Source organism: Mobula hypostoma, chromosome 27 (assembly GCF_963921235.1).
Source record: "Mobula hypostoma chromosome 27, sMobHyp1.1, whole genome shotgun sequence".
In the NCBI taxonomy this organism is placed as follows: Eukaryota; Metazoa; Chordata; class Chondrichthyes; order Myliobatiformes; family Myliobatidae; genus Mobula; species Mobula hypostoma.
The window spans coordinates 22276517-22293247 of record NC_086123.1 but is presented as its reverse complement, the minus strand read 5'-3'; the positions used below and the strand labels follow the sequence as shown (position 1 = coordinate 22293247).

Here is a 16731-nt window from a genome sequence, read left to right as displayed (position 1 = left end):
ACAGACTGCCAACCACTTCATTTAAATGTAGAGAAAATCATAGAGTATTGTTTAGGATTTCAGCAGACAGCAAAGAATAGCAACATTTAAAAAAACATCACTGATTAGAGATTTTCATTTGAGGTGGTAACGAAATAGATTTATGAAGGCAAGGTAGTAGACTTAATCTACTGTATATGGACTTGGGTAAAGTTCTGTGTCGCTCACCACGACATGTCTAACATGCTAAGGGATGTCATTGATGCGATGGGAGGTGAGGACATCAGAACAATTGCTGTCAGTAAAGAGGTAGTGATGAGCCCTAAAGCTTCATGGGATGCATCCCAGGCTACTGAAAGAAATGACAGCACACACAATGCTGGAGGAACTCAGCAAGTCAGTCCTGATGAGGGGTCTCAGCCTGAAACTTCTATTGTTTATTCCTCTGCCCAATTTGCAGAGCTCCTCCAGTGTTCTGTGGTGCTCAAGATTTACAGTATCTGCAGAATCTCTTCTGTTTAAGGGAAGTAATAGCTGATGCATTTATGATTATTTACCAAAAATTCTCTAGACTCTGGGCTAGTCCCAGCAGATTGCAAGACAATGTATGTCACACCACTGCTTAAAAAATGATATAGGCAAAAGGCAGGTAACTGTATGCCAATAAGCTTAACATGTGTAGTCAGGAAAATGCTTAAAGCTATTACTTAGGTGGAACTAGCAAAACATCTGGATAGAAGTAGTTCAATCAGGCAGAAATGGCATTGATCCATGACTGGCAGGTCCTGTTTGACAACTTACTGGAGTTCTTTGAGGATATAATGAGTGCAGTGGATAGAGGGAAACAAGTGGATGTTGTATACTTGGATTTCCACAAGGCATTTGGTAAGCTATCACATTAAAAAAAAACACATCCACAAGGGAAGAATGCATGGAGTTAGGGGTAATGGCATGAAGAGAGGATTAGTTAACCAACAGAAGGCAGAGAGTTGGGACAAATGGGTGTTTCTCTGGCTGACAGTCAGCAGTGAATGGAGTGCCACAGGGACGAGGGCTGACAATATACATTAAAGATTTAGAAGAGGACACCGAATGTAGTGTATCTAAGGTTGTTGATTGAGTGGAAAAGTAAACTACGGAGAAGACGTAAGAGATATAAATAGGTCAAGTGAGCAGGCAAGGATCTGGCATACGGAGTACAATGTTGGCAAATGTGAGGTCATCCATTTTGGAAAGAAAAATAGATCAGATTATTTAAATGTGAAAGATTTTGGCTCAGTGTCAACAGCAACAACTGGTATATTAAGTCATCCAATATTTCTATGCAAACCAAACCCCCTAAATTACTACTTCCATTGCCCTTCCCTACTCAGGACCCAAATGGTGCAAGAGCCATTGACTGGTACACCATGCCAATCAATTATGCAAGAACACCACATCTACTGAGCATCACTTCAACCATCCAAGCCACAGGCTCTGCTCCAAATCCAGCTTTCGACTCTTCCTCCCAAAATATTACTTCAGTCAGAAGACAATTGATTTCAAGCTACATGAAATACAAGCGCTGTTTTCCCAATTCAGGGGCATAACAAAAATGCAAGGGTAATCTCCAACCAGAATCAAACTTCATAGTTAATTTTGATGAGGGTTTGTGCAAGAATTGAACCAGCTTTTGAATCTCCTTTAGATTTTGAATATTATGTGCTCTCACCAATACAATTAAAGAAATGGTGGAACTTATAAATCCAAGAGCTACTTGTTGACACCTCACAATCCAGGCCCATCTAAAAAAGGTTAATTTTTTACTCCAGTAAACCATTAAATTTGTCTGACAGCCTATCAAATATAGAAAGGCTTAGAGAGAGTGAATGTGCAGAAGATGTTTCCAAGAGCAGGAGAGATTAGGACCCAGAGGTCACAGCCTCAGAATAGAAAGACGACCCTTCAGAACAGAGACTAAGAGAAATTTCTTAAACTGGATGGTGGCAAATCTGTGGAATTCATTGCCACAGACAGCTGTGGAGGCCAAGTCACTGGGTCTATTTAAAGAAGAGGCTGATAGGCTCTTGATTGGTAGGAGTGTCAAACATTATTTATTTATGTATTGAGGTGCTCTGTGGAATAGGCCTTTCCGGCCCTTCAGACCACGTTTCCCAGCAGTCCCCTCATTTAACCCCAGCTTAATCGCCAGACAATTTACAATTACCTATTAACCTACCAACCGGTACGTTTTTGGACCGTGGGAGGTAACCCACACGGTCACAAGGAGAACGTACAAACTCCTTACAGGCAGCAGCGGGAAGGCTGGAGAATGGGGTTGAGAGAGAAAAAACAAATCAGCCATGATGGAATGGCAGAACAAACTTGATGGGAGGAATGGCCTAATTCTGCTCCCGACTCTTATGGACACTTTGGTAAATTCAGTCAATAGCAGGTGTGTCCTACTTTGAGATTACCTGGAAACAAATGCTATTCTGGGTTAGTGGTTAGGAGGAAATGATCTCTTCCATTTGTGATCTAGAAAAAGAGCCAAATGCATTGATAAAACCACAGGCTATGCATTTTAATGGGTCTTCACTGAATTGGAGAAAACTGATTACACAGAAGAAAGCCAATTGTGAACATGCCAAGCTAAAATGAACAACCCAGATTAATTCTTTTCAGTAACACGTTCAAAAGTCACCCACATTCTCTCTCTCTCTCTCTCATCTAATCACGCCTTTTCATGCAAGATGGTAATCTAAACCATATACAATTCTCATTGTACCCTCACTTCAGAATCAATTGAAGATGTTTGTTATCTTAAATGGCATCTTAAAAAGAGAATTAATATGCCAGCATCTGGCAACTAACAAGTTGAACTTAACCACAGCATCCAGAATGAGACAATTCCTATGTGATTGCTTCCAGGACACAAGCCTCAGCAAATTTCATACAACACACATCATTGTGATGGAATTATTGCCCTTGTACCCCCCCCCCACTCCAATTCCAGAATGAATCCAGCCAAAAGCAATCAGGTCACCCTTCAGAGTTTGCAGTTTAAAAATAGGTGGACTAATCGTGCTTACCATTACAGATTAGTTATTCGGACAACATTTTCCAGTAACCAAACACATTTAATCTGAAGTATGTTAATATTAAACAATTTCCTTGACACTAAAATTCAGCCCTCAACATGTCAGTACTTAAAATTTTAATGTTGTTGAAAAATGTGCATCTTTCTACCTCAACTGTGTCTCCTATCATTACATTTGTTTGTTTTTAAGAAAAAAAATGGCATGTTGAATAGGTGATCATGTTGTTTCCATGACCAGATTATTCTTGGTAAATTTTTCTACAGAAGTGGTTTTCCATTGCCTTCTCCTGAACAGTGTCCTTACAAGATGGGTGACCCCAGCCATTATCAATATTCTTCAGAGATTGTCTGCCTAGCATCAGTGGTCACATAACCAGGACTTGTGATATGTACCAGCTGCTCATACGACCATCCACCACCTGCTCCCATGGCTTCATGTAACCCTGATCGGGGTGGAAACGCATCTCCACCCAGTCATCCAATATTGAATTACAACACAGCACATAATAAATGAATGACATGATGAATGATTCATCTAATAGTTTGTTTTATGCTATAGTTTAGCTAAGAACATTTCATACACACAAGAGATTCTGCACCAGGGTAACATGTCAGATCCATTAGGTTTCAGCATGCCTAAATTCACTATAATGGATGGTATACTCTTGTGCCCTAGTTATCAACACATTTAAGGCAGTGTCAGAGGGCTCTGTTACACATCCAACTTCTATACACAAAGGCATTTAGATCAGGGACATTTAATAGACTGTTGAATGTACAGTCTATTAAATGGGATATTAAACTAAATCACCACCTGGCTTCTCAAGTGCACAAAAGAAATTACCGAGTTAATTGTAAAGCAAGATGTCGCTTGTCTCAAGCAGAACACATATCAATATATTATAGTTGATTCCAGTTATTTAGGCAGTCGGTTAATCGAGGCAGCTGCTTATTGGGAAATCTCTTAAAAGGCAAAAATTAAATTGAGAAAATAGATGGGGTTCCCTTTATTTCGGACACTATGCCACTTAATTGGGGCAGCAGACCATTGCCAAACAGTTTCTAACTAGCGCCAGTCACATGCATTAGCGTGACCATTAGACACTACGCTGTGCTTAGAGCGAAGAGATTTTAAAATGGCATCAGTTGGGTGTGTTTGTGTTCAAAAATCAGTGATTTCTGTCACTGATAGTTGGAGAGAAATGAGCAGTAAGAATAATTAGAACTGCCTTCCTCACTGTGTTTTAAACATTCAGACTTGGAGATGCCAGAATCGGCCAGGAGTGAAAATGAAACGATTTCACTACTTCAAGAATTAGGAGGTATCAACAATCATTTTGAATGTTACAATGAAAATGAAGATTTGAAGGATGCAGTTGTCATCAGAACTATACGAAGCACTCCATTATCTGCCCTAGGTGTCTGTGCTAATTTTGTTCAATTGCGTACACTGGATGAATTCCTCTATCGATAACTATTAGGAACTAACACTGTTTTATAGCATTGTAGTACTATTCATAGTGTTCTAAACTGTTCTGCATTTCATTTAAATTCATAAGCCTTTACTCAGTTAAATAGTAGTTCGTCTTTTTTTTTTATATATATACCTTTTTCACTATTTCCATAAAACATCACCTAATTGCGGCAGCCACCTAGACTGAAATGTACCGGTCCAGATGTCCCAATTAACCAGAATCCACATTTCTGGGGTTTGCTATTCACAGCCTAACTGCAGCTTTTCCTGTGTGAAAACAGTGACCACAGATAAGAAAACACACACAAAAAAAAAGGCCAGTTGACCCCTCACATATTGAATCAATGTTTTAACTCAACACAGTACTCTTGATATACTACCACACACACACTTAAAGGAGGGTGAGGTGACTATGGCTGACAAGGGAAGTCAAAAACAAAAGTGAGGGCATTCAATATAGCAAAACTTAGTGGGAAGCTACAGGACTGGAAGGCTTTTGAAAACCAGAATATGGCAACTAAAAAGATAACTAGAGAGAAAAGATGACATATGAAGATAAGCTAGCCAATAATATAAAAGAAGATACCAAAATATTTTTTTCCCCCAAATACAGTGGATTCCAGTTAATTGGGACAACTGTTTATTTGGGACAACTCTTGAATAACAAAAACTAATTGAGAAAATAGCCAGGATTTTCTTTGTTCATTTGGGTCACGTTGCTGCTTAATTGGGACTGGAGACTGTCGCCACACAGTTTCTAACTAGTTTTAGTCACGTGCACTTTTGCGGCTGTTAGACAGTGCTTAGAGTGAATAGTTTTTAAAATAGCTTCATTTGCGAGTGCTTCTGTTGTTTTATTCATTGGGACCGATGGATGCCAAATCAAAAAGCAGTGACATCTGATCATTTTGTTTTGCTTTTGACTTGAAAAGAATTCACACCCTTGTCAAGATGGCACTAAAAGATTTGACACTAACCGAAAAAAAATTTATACAACTGGACCAAATTAAAAGTCATCCACCTAACACCACTCATCGTCGGCTGGCAGAGATAACTGGAGTGCCAAAATCTACAATTTCATGCTTGATACGGTATATCTGCGAGATAAACTGCAAGAAGAATGGGCACGGCACAGGAATAACATGGAGCATCCCAAAAACAAAAGCGCAAATATAGGGATCCGGATGTGGAAGAGGATCTCAATCAATGGCTTTCCATTGTAACTGGGCGAGGTGTACGTGTCATTGGACCAGTATTAAAAAACAAGTCAGAGGAACTAGCTAAGAAGCCAGTCACAAAGATTTTGTCTCGATGAAAACGTAGGCACCACATTAAATTCAAGAAAGCACACGACAAGAAAGGTAGCGCTGCTGTTGTAAGTGTAGAAACATGGAAACCCACAAAACTCCCCGATTTGCTTCAAAAAAAAATGTTGTGCAGATGATATCTACAATGCTAATGAAGCAGGCCTTTTGTTTTTTAAAAAAAGAAAGTGTGCCAAACGGTTCCCTTAGCTACAATCCAACAACACTCAGGTTCAAAGAATGCAATGGGTCAATTATACACACAAGATGTCTGCGCTGATTCTGTTCATTTACAGTCAATCAAAAGAACGTGGCAAAGTACACTGAATGAATCCGCCTGTCGAGAAATTTTAGGAACTAATAACAGTTTTATAGTACTGGAGTAGTATTACTGATGTTCTAATTTTTCTGTATTTCATTTAAATACATAATTTGCTGTCAGAGTTAGTGTGCGAAGGCAGTGTGCACTGTAACCATGAATGATTGTCTTGAAAGTTTCCCTTGCGATTGCAACACCCTATTGGATATTGATAGCGTAAGATGCTACAGGACTGTTTCCCTTTGGTGGTGAGACAGGTGGTGCAGGAGCTGTGTAGTCTTGGTTAGTTATTTTGAATGTGCTGTGTATGTTTTGCACCTTTGGCCCCAGAGAAACACTGTTGGCTGTATCCATGTATGGCTGAATGATAATTAAACTTGATTTAATTTTGATTTGTTACTCAGTTTAACGGTAATTTAATTTTTTTTTAAAATACCTATGTCCCATGAAACCGATTAATTGAGGTAGCCATTTAATTGGACCAAAATGTACTGATCCCAATGTGTCCAAATTAATCAGAATACACTGTATATAAAGAGTAAAATAAAAGAGGGAAGAGAGGATATGGGACTGCTGGAAAATTATGTTGGAGAGATAGTAATAGAGGACAAGAAAATGGTGGATGAATTGAATTAGTGGTTTTCTTAAGGGGAAATCTTGCCTGACAAATCTGTTGGAATTCTTTGAGGAATTACAGGCAGAATAGACAAAGAGTTAGTGAATGTTGTTTACTTGGATTTTCAGAAGGCTTTTGACAAGATGATGCGAATGAGGCTGCTAAACAAAATAAGAGCCCATGGTATTACAGGAAAGATACTAGCATGGATAGAAGACTGGCTGTTTTTTTTCTTGAGTCATTGTAAGTGTTGCTTACTTCAATGTACTCCTGTTAATTTTGGATAATAATAATAAAAAGATCTGAAAAGAAAAAGAAGTAAGACGACTGGCTGACTGTCAGAAAGCAAAGAATGGGAATAAAAACGCAAACAAGAGGAATTCTGCAGATGCTGGAAATTCAAGCAACACACATCAAAGTTGCTGGTGAACGCAGCAGGCCAGGCAGCATCTCTAGGAAGAGGTACAGTCGACGTTTCAGGCCGAGACCCTATAAAGAAGGCTTTTACAGGTTGACAGCCAGTGATCGGTGGTGTTTCTCAGGTGTCTGTGTTGGCTCTGCTACTTTTCACATTATATGCTAATGCTCTGGATGATAGAATTGATAGCTTCGTGGTCAAGTTTGCAGATGATACAAAGATAAGTGGAGGCCAGGTAGTGTTGAGAAAACAAAGTCTGCAGAAAGGCTTGGACAGAGTAAGAGAAAGGACAAAGAGAGGGCAGATGAAATACAGCGTAGGGAAGTGTATGGTAGAAGCATTAAAAGGTATAAACTATTTTATAAATGGGGAGCTAAATCCAGAAAATGGAGGAGCAAGGTGGTCTCAGGAGTCCTATTGTAGGATTTCCTAAAGATTAGCTTCCAGGTAAATCAGTAGTAAGAAAAGCAAATGAAACTGAGCATTCAGTACCAGAAGACTAAAATAATACAAAATCTAGGAAGCAATGCCAAGCCTTAAGGCATTGGTTAGACATCTGGAGCACCGCGGGGAGTTTTGGGCACTTTATGCAAGAAAGAGTGTGCTGGAGATGGTCCGGGGAAGTTTAATGAGAATGATCCCAGGAATTAAATGGTTAAATTACAAGGAGCATTTGATGGGCTCTGGGCCTGTACTCGCTGGAGTTTAGAAGAATAAGGTGGCTCTCATTGACACCTACACAATACTGAAAAGCCTAGATAGAGTGGATGTGGAGAGGATGTTTCCCATAGCGAAGGGGAGATTAGGACCAGAGGGCACAGCCACAAAATAAAAGAATATTCCTTTAGAGCAGAGATGGAGGAATTTCTTTCTTTAGCCAGACGGTGGTGAATCTCTGGAATTCATTGCCACAAACAGCTGTGGAGGCCATGCATGCCATTGGGTATATTTAAAAGAGGTTGATAGATTATTAGTAAGGGCGTCATAGGTTACGAGGAGAAAGCAGGCGAGTGGGGTTGAGAAGGAAACTAAATCAGCCATAATCGAATGGCAGAGCTGTCTCAATGGGCCTAATTCTGCTCCTGTCTTATGGACTCTCAACAATGGATACTGACAGAAAGGTAAACCTCTGAGGAGAAATTAACTTAATCTGTTGGTAAAAATATTGTCTTATTGGAGACTTTTGATTTAATGATAAAACCTCAAAGCAGTTACCAAATCAAATGCAAATTAGATACTTTAAAGAGAAAATAATGATCACAAACTTCTGATCTTTCCCAGATTTAATGTAAAATGTGGCACACTTTGGAAAGAAATTAAGCATCAATATGAAGTTCCAGTTTGTTCCCAACCATTGAAATTGGAGTTCTTCGCAAAAATATGACTTGGAGTATATCTGTAAAAATAGTTGAATAGCTTAATAAACGTCAAATATCATTTCTTACTTTTTTGGGACTAAGGTGGGGTAAAGAAAACCCCAAATTCTAGACTTGAAAATTAAAACTATCCCAGGGCTATGCAACATTATGAAAAGAGACCAATCAGAAGGCAACCTCCATCTAAAAAAAATCAGAAGGACTTTATTGAAAGGAAATAAAAAGCATTATTTATCTAGTTTTATTATGGAAACTCCATTTCATGGAATCCAAATCAGAAAAAAAAACAACTGTTTAATTATAAACGTGAGAAATTCTGCAAATGCTGGCAATTCAAACAATACGCACATGCCAGGGGAAACTCAGGTCAGGCAACATCTATGGAAATGAATAAACAGCCGACGTTTCAGGCTGACACCCTTCTTCAGGACTGAGAAGGAAGGAAGATGACAGAGCAAAAAGGTGGGGAAAGGGGAAGAAGGATAGCTAGAAGCAGGAGAGGTAAAGGGCTGGAGAGGAAAGAATCTGATAGGAGAGGAGAGTGGACCATAGGGGAAAGGGGAGGAGGAGGGGACACGGGGGAAGAAATAAAGAGATAGGCAGGTGAGAAGAGGCAAGAGACCAGAGGTGGGAATAGAAGGGGGGGGGTAAAAAGAGGGATTTTTTCTTAAACTGGAAGGAGAGATCAATATTCATACCATCAGGTTGGAGGCTACCCAGATGGAATATAAGTGTTGCTCCTCCACAAGGGTGGCCTCATTGCGGCACAAGAAACAGCCGTGGACCAACATGTTGGAACGGGAAATCAGAACAAAAAAAGTCTGGCCAGCAGGAAGTTCCACTTTTGGCAGATAGAGCGGAGGTGCTTGACAAAGCGATCCCCCAATCTATGGTACATGTGAATCTGGACCAGGCGTTCGCTATTCAGATTTCTGATCCTTCACTTTTCAGCTACCTTCCCATAATGTCTCTGATTCCTTTAAATCGGGGCTCCCAATCTTTTTTTTAGGCCCTGGACCCTTACCACTAACTGAGGCCCCAGGTTGGGAAATCTATAAATCCGCCTTGAATAGGTTCAATGATAAGCTTTCAATGCCTCAAGGGTAGAGAATTCATCACCTTCTGAATGAAGAAATCCCTGTCCATTTCAGTCCAAAATGGCCTACCCCTTACTTTGACACTTTGAACCTTGCTGTGGAATTCTCAGCCAGGACAAGCATCCTCTGCAGTTCAGCTGCACATTTCCATGTGATCACCTACTATTGTTCTAAAGAGAATATACTTCTCCTACGCAGAAGATCCCACAGCACATTAGTGAGCAACAAGCCCTGTTTTCCTTCTTTAGTCAACAGAATTAAAACTGTTTAAACAATCGTTCATTTCCATCGCTGTCAGTGAAGCTAGAAACTGCCTGCCAATGACTGCAATTTCACAGAGCTGTCAGCCACATGCATGCAGCTTGGAGCAGAGGCACTTAAACAAATACTCATTGTTTTACTGTTACGCAAAAATTATCTGAAGGTCATTTTTAAGTGCAGCTGTTAACCCATTTAAAGATGATTAAAACAAGATTCAAGATTCAAAGTACATTTACTATCAAAGCACATATACAATTCTGAGATACATCCTCCCACAGACAAACACAAAACAAAGACAGACCATAGAACCCATTCAGGAAAACTGCCAACAGCCAGTGTGCAAAAAAAAACAAATTGTGCAAACAGCATAAAGCGAGCGAACAACACAGACTATCAAACCAGTAGTATTCAGTTTTGTTCCGTACTGCTAGCCAGTGCAGGTCATAGGGCCATTGTTCACTGAAGCACCCTAGCCCACATCCATCACCCCAATCAAACTGCACAAAAAGAACATTTTTTTTTTAAAGTAACCAGAATTTAGTACACATACCACATGAACCTCAAAATGTCCCCCAAAAACAAGTTCAGGCTGAAAACATTCACAAATGCTACAAGTAGAAAAGAAATTGAACAAACAATTGACAAAAGTTCATGAGTATGTTAAAACAGATCACAAGGGGGACAAGTTAATCAGTATGAATAATGCGATGAAGAAATTCATAGCCATGTAGGATAAGAGACCAATTACAATATGGGAGTACTGGTGCACCTGCGTTTCAAATGATCCAAGTCAACATTGTTCGGCACACATTCATAAAATGCAGGAAAATAGCATTGTACCTTTAAATCCCTCTTCGTCTAATACCAGTGTGTAGTCATCAGTCATTTCCGTCAGGCTGAAGAACTTACACCTGCAACACCAAAATAAGAGGGAGAGATTAGCACAGAGTGTAAGATGGGCTGAATGGCCTGATTCTGATCCAGTGTCTGATGGTCTTTCAGGGAGAATGGGGTTAAGGGGGAAACCGATCAGCCACAATCAAATGGCAAGCCAGACTCAGTGGGCCAAATCCTGCTCCAATGCCTTGTGGTCTAAATGATGCACAGTTTTGGACATTTTCCAGCTAGATGATGAAGAAAAGAAAAAGGTCAGTAATTGCTCAATTTGATTGTCTATGTATTATTCCAGTGGCAGGGTGGAGATGTGTCTCTACCAAAGGAGGTGTAAGGTGCTAGCCTGTAGGTCACCCTTGATCAAGGTGTAGCACCTGCTTAGCCCTCGATCAGGGCGACATTAAGCCATGGGAGCAGGTGGTGGATGGTCATATGAGCGGCTGGTGCATATCGCAAGTCCTGGTTATGCAACCAATGAAGTCAATCTCTGAAGACTGTTGAGGTCACCTGTCTTGTAAAGACACTGCCCAGAAGGCAATGGCAAACCACATGTAGAAAAATTTGCCAAGAACAATCATGGTTAAAGACCATGAACACCCACATCATACAACACAGCACATGATGATGATGAATTATTGTTATTGCAATCAGCACCAAAAATCAAACGTGGAGGAACTCAGCAGGTCAGGCAACATCTATGGAAATTAGTAAACAGTTGACATTTTTAGCTAAGACCCTTCTTTAGCACCAAAAGCATTTAGGAGTTAAGGAATTGTGGAAAATGGAAAAAACATTGCAGGTGCTGGAAAACTAAAAAAAAATAGAAAATATTGGAAATACTCAGCAGGTCATCAGGCCACTCTGTGGGCAGAAAAACAGAGTTAATGTTGCAATTTGGATCTTTTGTTGGAAGTGGGAAGGAGACAAAGGCAGCTCAATTACCTTCAGCGAGAGGGTGATGCACTGGTAGGATAAAAACCTGTTCTCGGATGGGGGGGGCGGGGTGGAGAGATAGACTTTAAACTGCTGGTCAAAGAGTGAATTGGAAAATTAAAGCCTTACTTATAAGCTTCCTCACTGAGATTTTTAAAAAATATATTTTCTGATTTATTGCAGATTTTTTAGCACCTGTGTTTTTTGGCTTTTGTTTTTATTTGAAGAGTTATTTTTTTCCTCGTGGTAGAACAACCCAGTCATTGGTGCAATACATCAGCAGATTTTAACTTTAAACTCATACTCATGCCTTTAAGAACATTTCATTGCTGTCTGAATAGTTTGAATTGCACAAGGTTACTGTTATGAGAATTAACTGTATAGAAGCTTTTGCCTTATTTTACCTACAACTAACCCATCAGAATCAGGTTTAATATCACTGGCATGTGTCGCGAAATTTATTGTTATGCAGCAGTACACTGCAATACATAATAAAAGCTGTAAGTTACAGATAATGTATGTTTTTAAAAGTTAAATTAAATGAGCAGGGCAAAAGAGAGAGAGAGAAAGTAGTGAGCTGGTGTTCAGGGGTTCAACGTCCATTTAGAAATCAGACGGCAGGGCGAGGGGGTGGGTGGAAGAAGCTGTTCCTGAATCACTGAGTGTGTGCCTTCAGGCTCCTGTACCTCCTCCCTGATGGTAGCAATGAGAAGAGGGCACGTCCTGGGTGATGGATGCCGCCTTTCCTTGAAGGCGTCCCGGATGCTGAGGAGGCCAGTGCCCACGATGGGGCTGACCGATCTCACGAGTTTCTGCAGCTTATTTCGATCCTGTGCAGTGGCCCCTCCATTACAGGTGGCTGATGCAGCCAGTTAGAATGTTCGGCATGCACGATCTGTAGAAATTTGCAAACGTCTTTTGTGACTCCCAGTTCTCCTCGATTAACACTCCTAATGAAATATAGCTGCTGTCATGCCTTCTTTATAACTGCAATAGACCTTCCCAGATAAGTTTCATATTGTTTTATTACACATGCTGACTTTTATTAATTTATTGTGATACAGCACCGAGTAGGCCCTTCGAGCCGCGTTGCCTAGCAACCCTAGCCCCATCACAGGACAACTTACAATGACCAATTAACCTACCGACTGGTACATCTTTGGACTGTGGGAGGAAACTGGAGCATCTGAAGGAAATGCACGTGGTCACGGTACAAACTCCTCACAGGCAACGGCTGGGATTGAAGCCAGGTCACTGGTACTGTAAAGCGCTCTGCTGACCACTGTGCCACCGTGCCACCCCAGGTGACTTTTCAGCTTCACTATTTGAGGCTGGGGGGCAAAAACAAAATGAAGTGATGCTGTTTCTCTCCTTGTGAATTGTTTAAAAAAATAAAACCTGCACTACCTGATTAAATAAGAGACCACCTACAAAATGGATCAGAGTTCCTCCACTGTATAGCAATAAATTGGCCCTAAACTATTCTAAATTGTCTTCAACTAACATTAAAGAGTGGTCCATACCTTTCTCAAATAATCTATAGACCAGTGAGAATGAGCTGATCTTTCACACCTAAAATGGTGCTCTTGATGTTTGGGCTCTGCAGTTCTGGGAAACTGAATGTACCTATTGTACCTTAAATGTCAGAGAAATATATACAATATACATCATGAAATTCTGGTATACCTGCTCATTAATGCAAATATCTAATCAGCAACTCAAAGCATAAAAGCATGCAGACGTGTTCAAGAAATACAATTGATGTTCAGACCAAATATCAGAATGGGAAGAACTGACTTTAGTAAATGTTGGTGCCAGACGTAGTGGTTTGAGTATCTCAAAAACCACTCATTTCCTGGAACTTCCACACACAAACAGAGAATGTTACGAAGTAAAAAAAATCCTGTGAACGACAGTTCTGTGGGTGAAGATGCCTTGTTAACAAGAGGCATTGGAGAATGGCCAAACTGGTTCAAGCTGACTGGAAGGAGGCAGTAACTCAAATAACCATGAGTTACAATGGTGGTGTGCAGAACAGCTCCCCCAAACACACAACATGTTGAACCTTGAAGTGGATGGGCTACAGCAGCGGTCCCCAACCACCGGGCTGCAGACCGGTACCGCAAGAATATCGCCAATATTAAACCGGTCCGTGGTGCAAAAAAGGTTGGGGACCCCTGGGCTACAGCAGCAGAAGACCACAGACATACACTCACTTTAATTAGGTACAGGAGGTCCTAACAAAGTGGCTACAGAATATATATACTTGCTGGCTAACTCGCCCATATCTTTCTTCATTCCAAGACAAACCATAGCTTCAGCACTCTAATTCCTATTTAAACATTTTGCATTAAATTCTACTGCAATCCTCTTCCTTCATAGCTCTTTGGATAATTACTTTATGATCTGACTTAAAGCGACACCAGCTTATGGACAGTTTGCAGCAATGATGCAAGCACATTCCTATCTGAATCTATCTAGCTTTTCAATATTTCAAAACCAGCCCCATTCACATTGTCTTCACTGCAAGGACATCACCCTGTAAAGCAAGATTCAAGATCACTTATTACCAAAGAATGTATAAATGATACAACTGAGGTTTGTTTGCTCATTGGTAGCCACAAAGCAGGAAAACCGAAAGAACCAATTAAAAAAAAGACTAAAAATAAGAACAACGCTCGATGTGCAAGAGAAAGAAAAAAAAACATGCAAACAATTGAAGCGAACAACAGCATTCCGAATCAAAATTGAGTCCTCAGATCTGAACCCCAGAGCAGCCAAGAGCAGGCCCAAAGTCTCGCTAATCAGTCCGTTGTATTAGCAAGCACAGAGCACAACAGATAGGGCAGTCTTCATAGCTTCACCATCATGGAAAGAGGAGTGACAATCATGGACAGCAAGTGAAATCAGCTCCTGTCCTGACTGACGTACTGTCTTTTCAGCCCATCTGGGCCAGCGTTTGAATGGACTCAATAGAATAGCAAAGGGTCCACGCCCTGGAAAGAGGAGTGAAGATCACAGACAATGAGTGAAATCGGCTCTTGCATCCGATCTGGGCCAGAGAATTGTACCTTGCACTAGATCCAGGCGCAGTCAAAGGCTCCAGGCCTAGACCATGCCATCCAACCACTTGCTCCAGCCCCAGATTTCTGTTGCCCAGCCCAAAGACGCACTCAAGCTCTTCAGCTCAGCTCGGCGCCCAGAGCAATTCAGCCTCACACCTGGGCCAGTTGAAGGAGCACCAGAACCCCATCTGCAACAGCCCATGAACTCGCCTCACCAGCACTCACCCCTTCACTGTTTGCTGCAATATCGCTAAGTATTTTTAGTGATATTTGTGCTAACTTTTACATAAAAACAATTAGTAAAGCATCGGGAATGTTCTGTCTGGATGGCACACAAGCAAAAGGTATTTAATTGTATTTCAGTACCATAAATTGCAGCATAATTAGGCCATTCAGCCCATCAAGTCTGGTCTGCCATCCCATCATTTATTATGATTTATTATTCCTCTCAACCCCATTCTCCTGCCTCCTTCCCCTCACCTCTGATGCCGACTTACCAAAAACCTATCAACGTTCGCTTTATATATACCCAGTGACTTGGCCTCCACAGTTGTCCATTGCAATGAATTCCACAGATTCACTACCCTCTGGCTAAAGAAATTCCTCATCTCTTCTAAACAGACTTTCCTCTATCCTGAGAGTGTGCCCTCTAGTCTAAGACTTCCCTACTATAAGAAACACCCTCCCTACATCTACTCAGTCTAAGCCTTTCAATATTCAGTAGGTTTCAATTCGATCTCTCCCCCCCCCCCCCAATTCTTCTAAACTCCAGCAAGTACAGGCACAGAGCCATGAAATGCCCCTCATATGTTAACCCTTTCGTTCCTGGGATCATTCTCATAAACCTACTCTGGACACTTACAATGCCAGCACACCTTCTTAAAAAAGGGGTCCAAAACTGCTTACAGTACCTTATTTGCAGTCTGACCAGTAAAGCCTTCGCATTACATCCTTGCTCTTATATTCTAGTCCTCACGAAGTGAAAACTAACATTGCATTTGCATTCCTTACCACCGACTCAACCTGCAAGTTAACCTTTAGGGAATGCTGCACAAGGACTCCCAAATCCCTTTTGCATCTCTGATATTTGAATTTTCTCCCCATTTAGCAAATAGTCTATGCCTTTATTCTTTCTACCAAAGTGCATGACCATACACTTCCCGACACTATATTCCATCTGCCACTTCTTTGCCCATTCTCCCAATCTGTCTGAGCCCTTCTGCAGAATCCTTGCTTCCTCAACACTACCTGCCCCTCTACCTAACTTTGTATCATTCATCAAGCCATCAATTCCACCATCCAAATCATTGACATTGATATAAGCAATTTTTAAAACCGGCCACTGAGGAACACCACTAGTCACCAGCAGCCAACCAAAAAAGGCCTCTTTATTCCCACTCTTCTGTCTCCTGCCAGTCTTCTACCCATGAAGATAAATCTTCCCTGTAATACCATAGGCTCTTACCTTCTTAAGCAGTCTCATGTGCAACACCTCAAAGGCCTTCTGAAAATTCAAGTAAACAACATCACTGACTGTCCTTCATCTAACCTGCCCATTATTTCCTCAAAGAATTCCAAAAGATTTATCAGGCAAGATTTTCCCCTTAAGGAAAGGGGTCCATGCTGACTTTGGACCACATTGTCATGTGTCTCCAAGTACCCCAAAATTTCATCCTTAACAATGGACTTCCAACATCTTCACTGAAGTCAGGCTAACTGACCTATAATTTACTTTTTTTTCCGCCTCCCCCCTTCTTAAAGAGAGGAATGACTTTTGCAATTTTCCAGTCCTCTGGACCCATTCCATAATCTAGTGATTCTTGAAAGATCATCACTAATGCCTCCACAATCTCTTTACCCCAGGGTTCTGAAAGTGGTAGCTGTAGTCCATCAGGTCCAGGTGACACATCCATCTT

At 40.9% G+C, this 16731-nt stretch overlaps 1 protein-coding gene across 1 annotated transcript in view; it reads right to left on the bottom strand.

The window, feature by feature from the left end:
- Nucleotides 1–16731, bottom strand: part of LOC134338593 (cytosolic arginine sensor for mTORC1 subunit 2-like) — a 73270-nt gene that overhangs the window by 36634 nt on the left and 19905 nt on the right. Inside the window, exon 2 of the mRNA XM_063034553.1 lies at nt 10764–10834. Within this exon, the coding sequence (XP_062890623.1) occupies nt 10764–10834 (71 nt within the window). The remainder of the gene's footprint in view (nt 1–10763; nt 10835–16731) is intronic.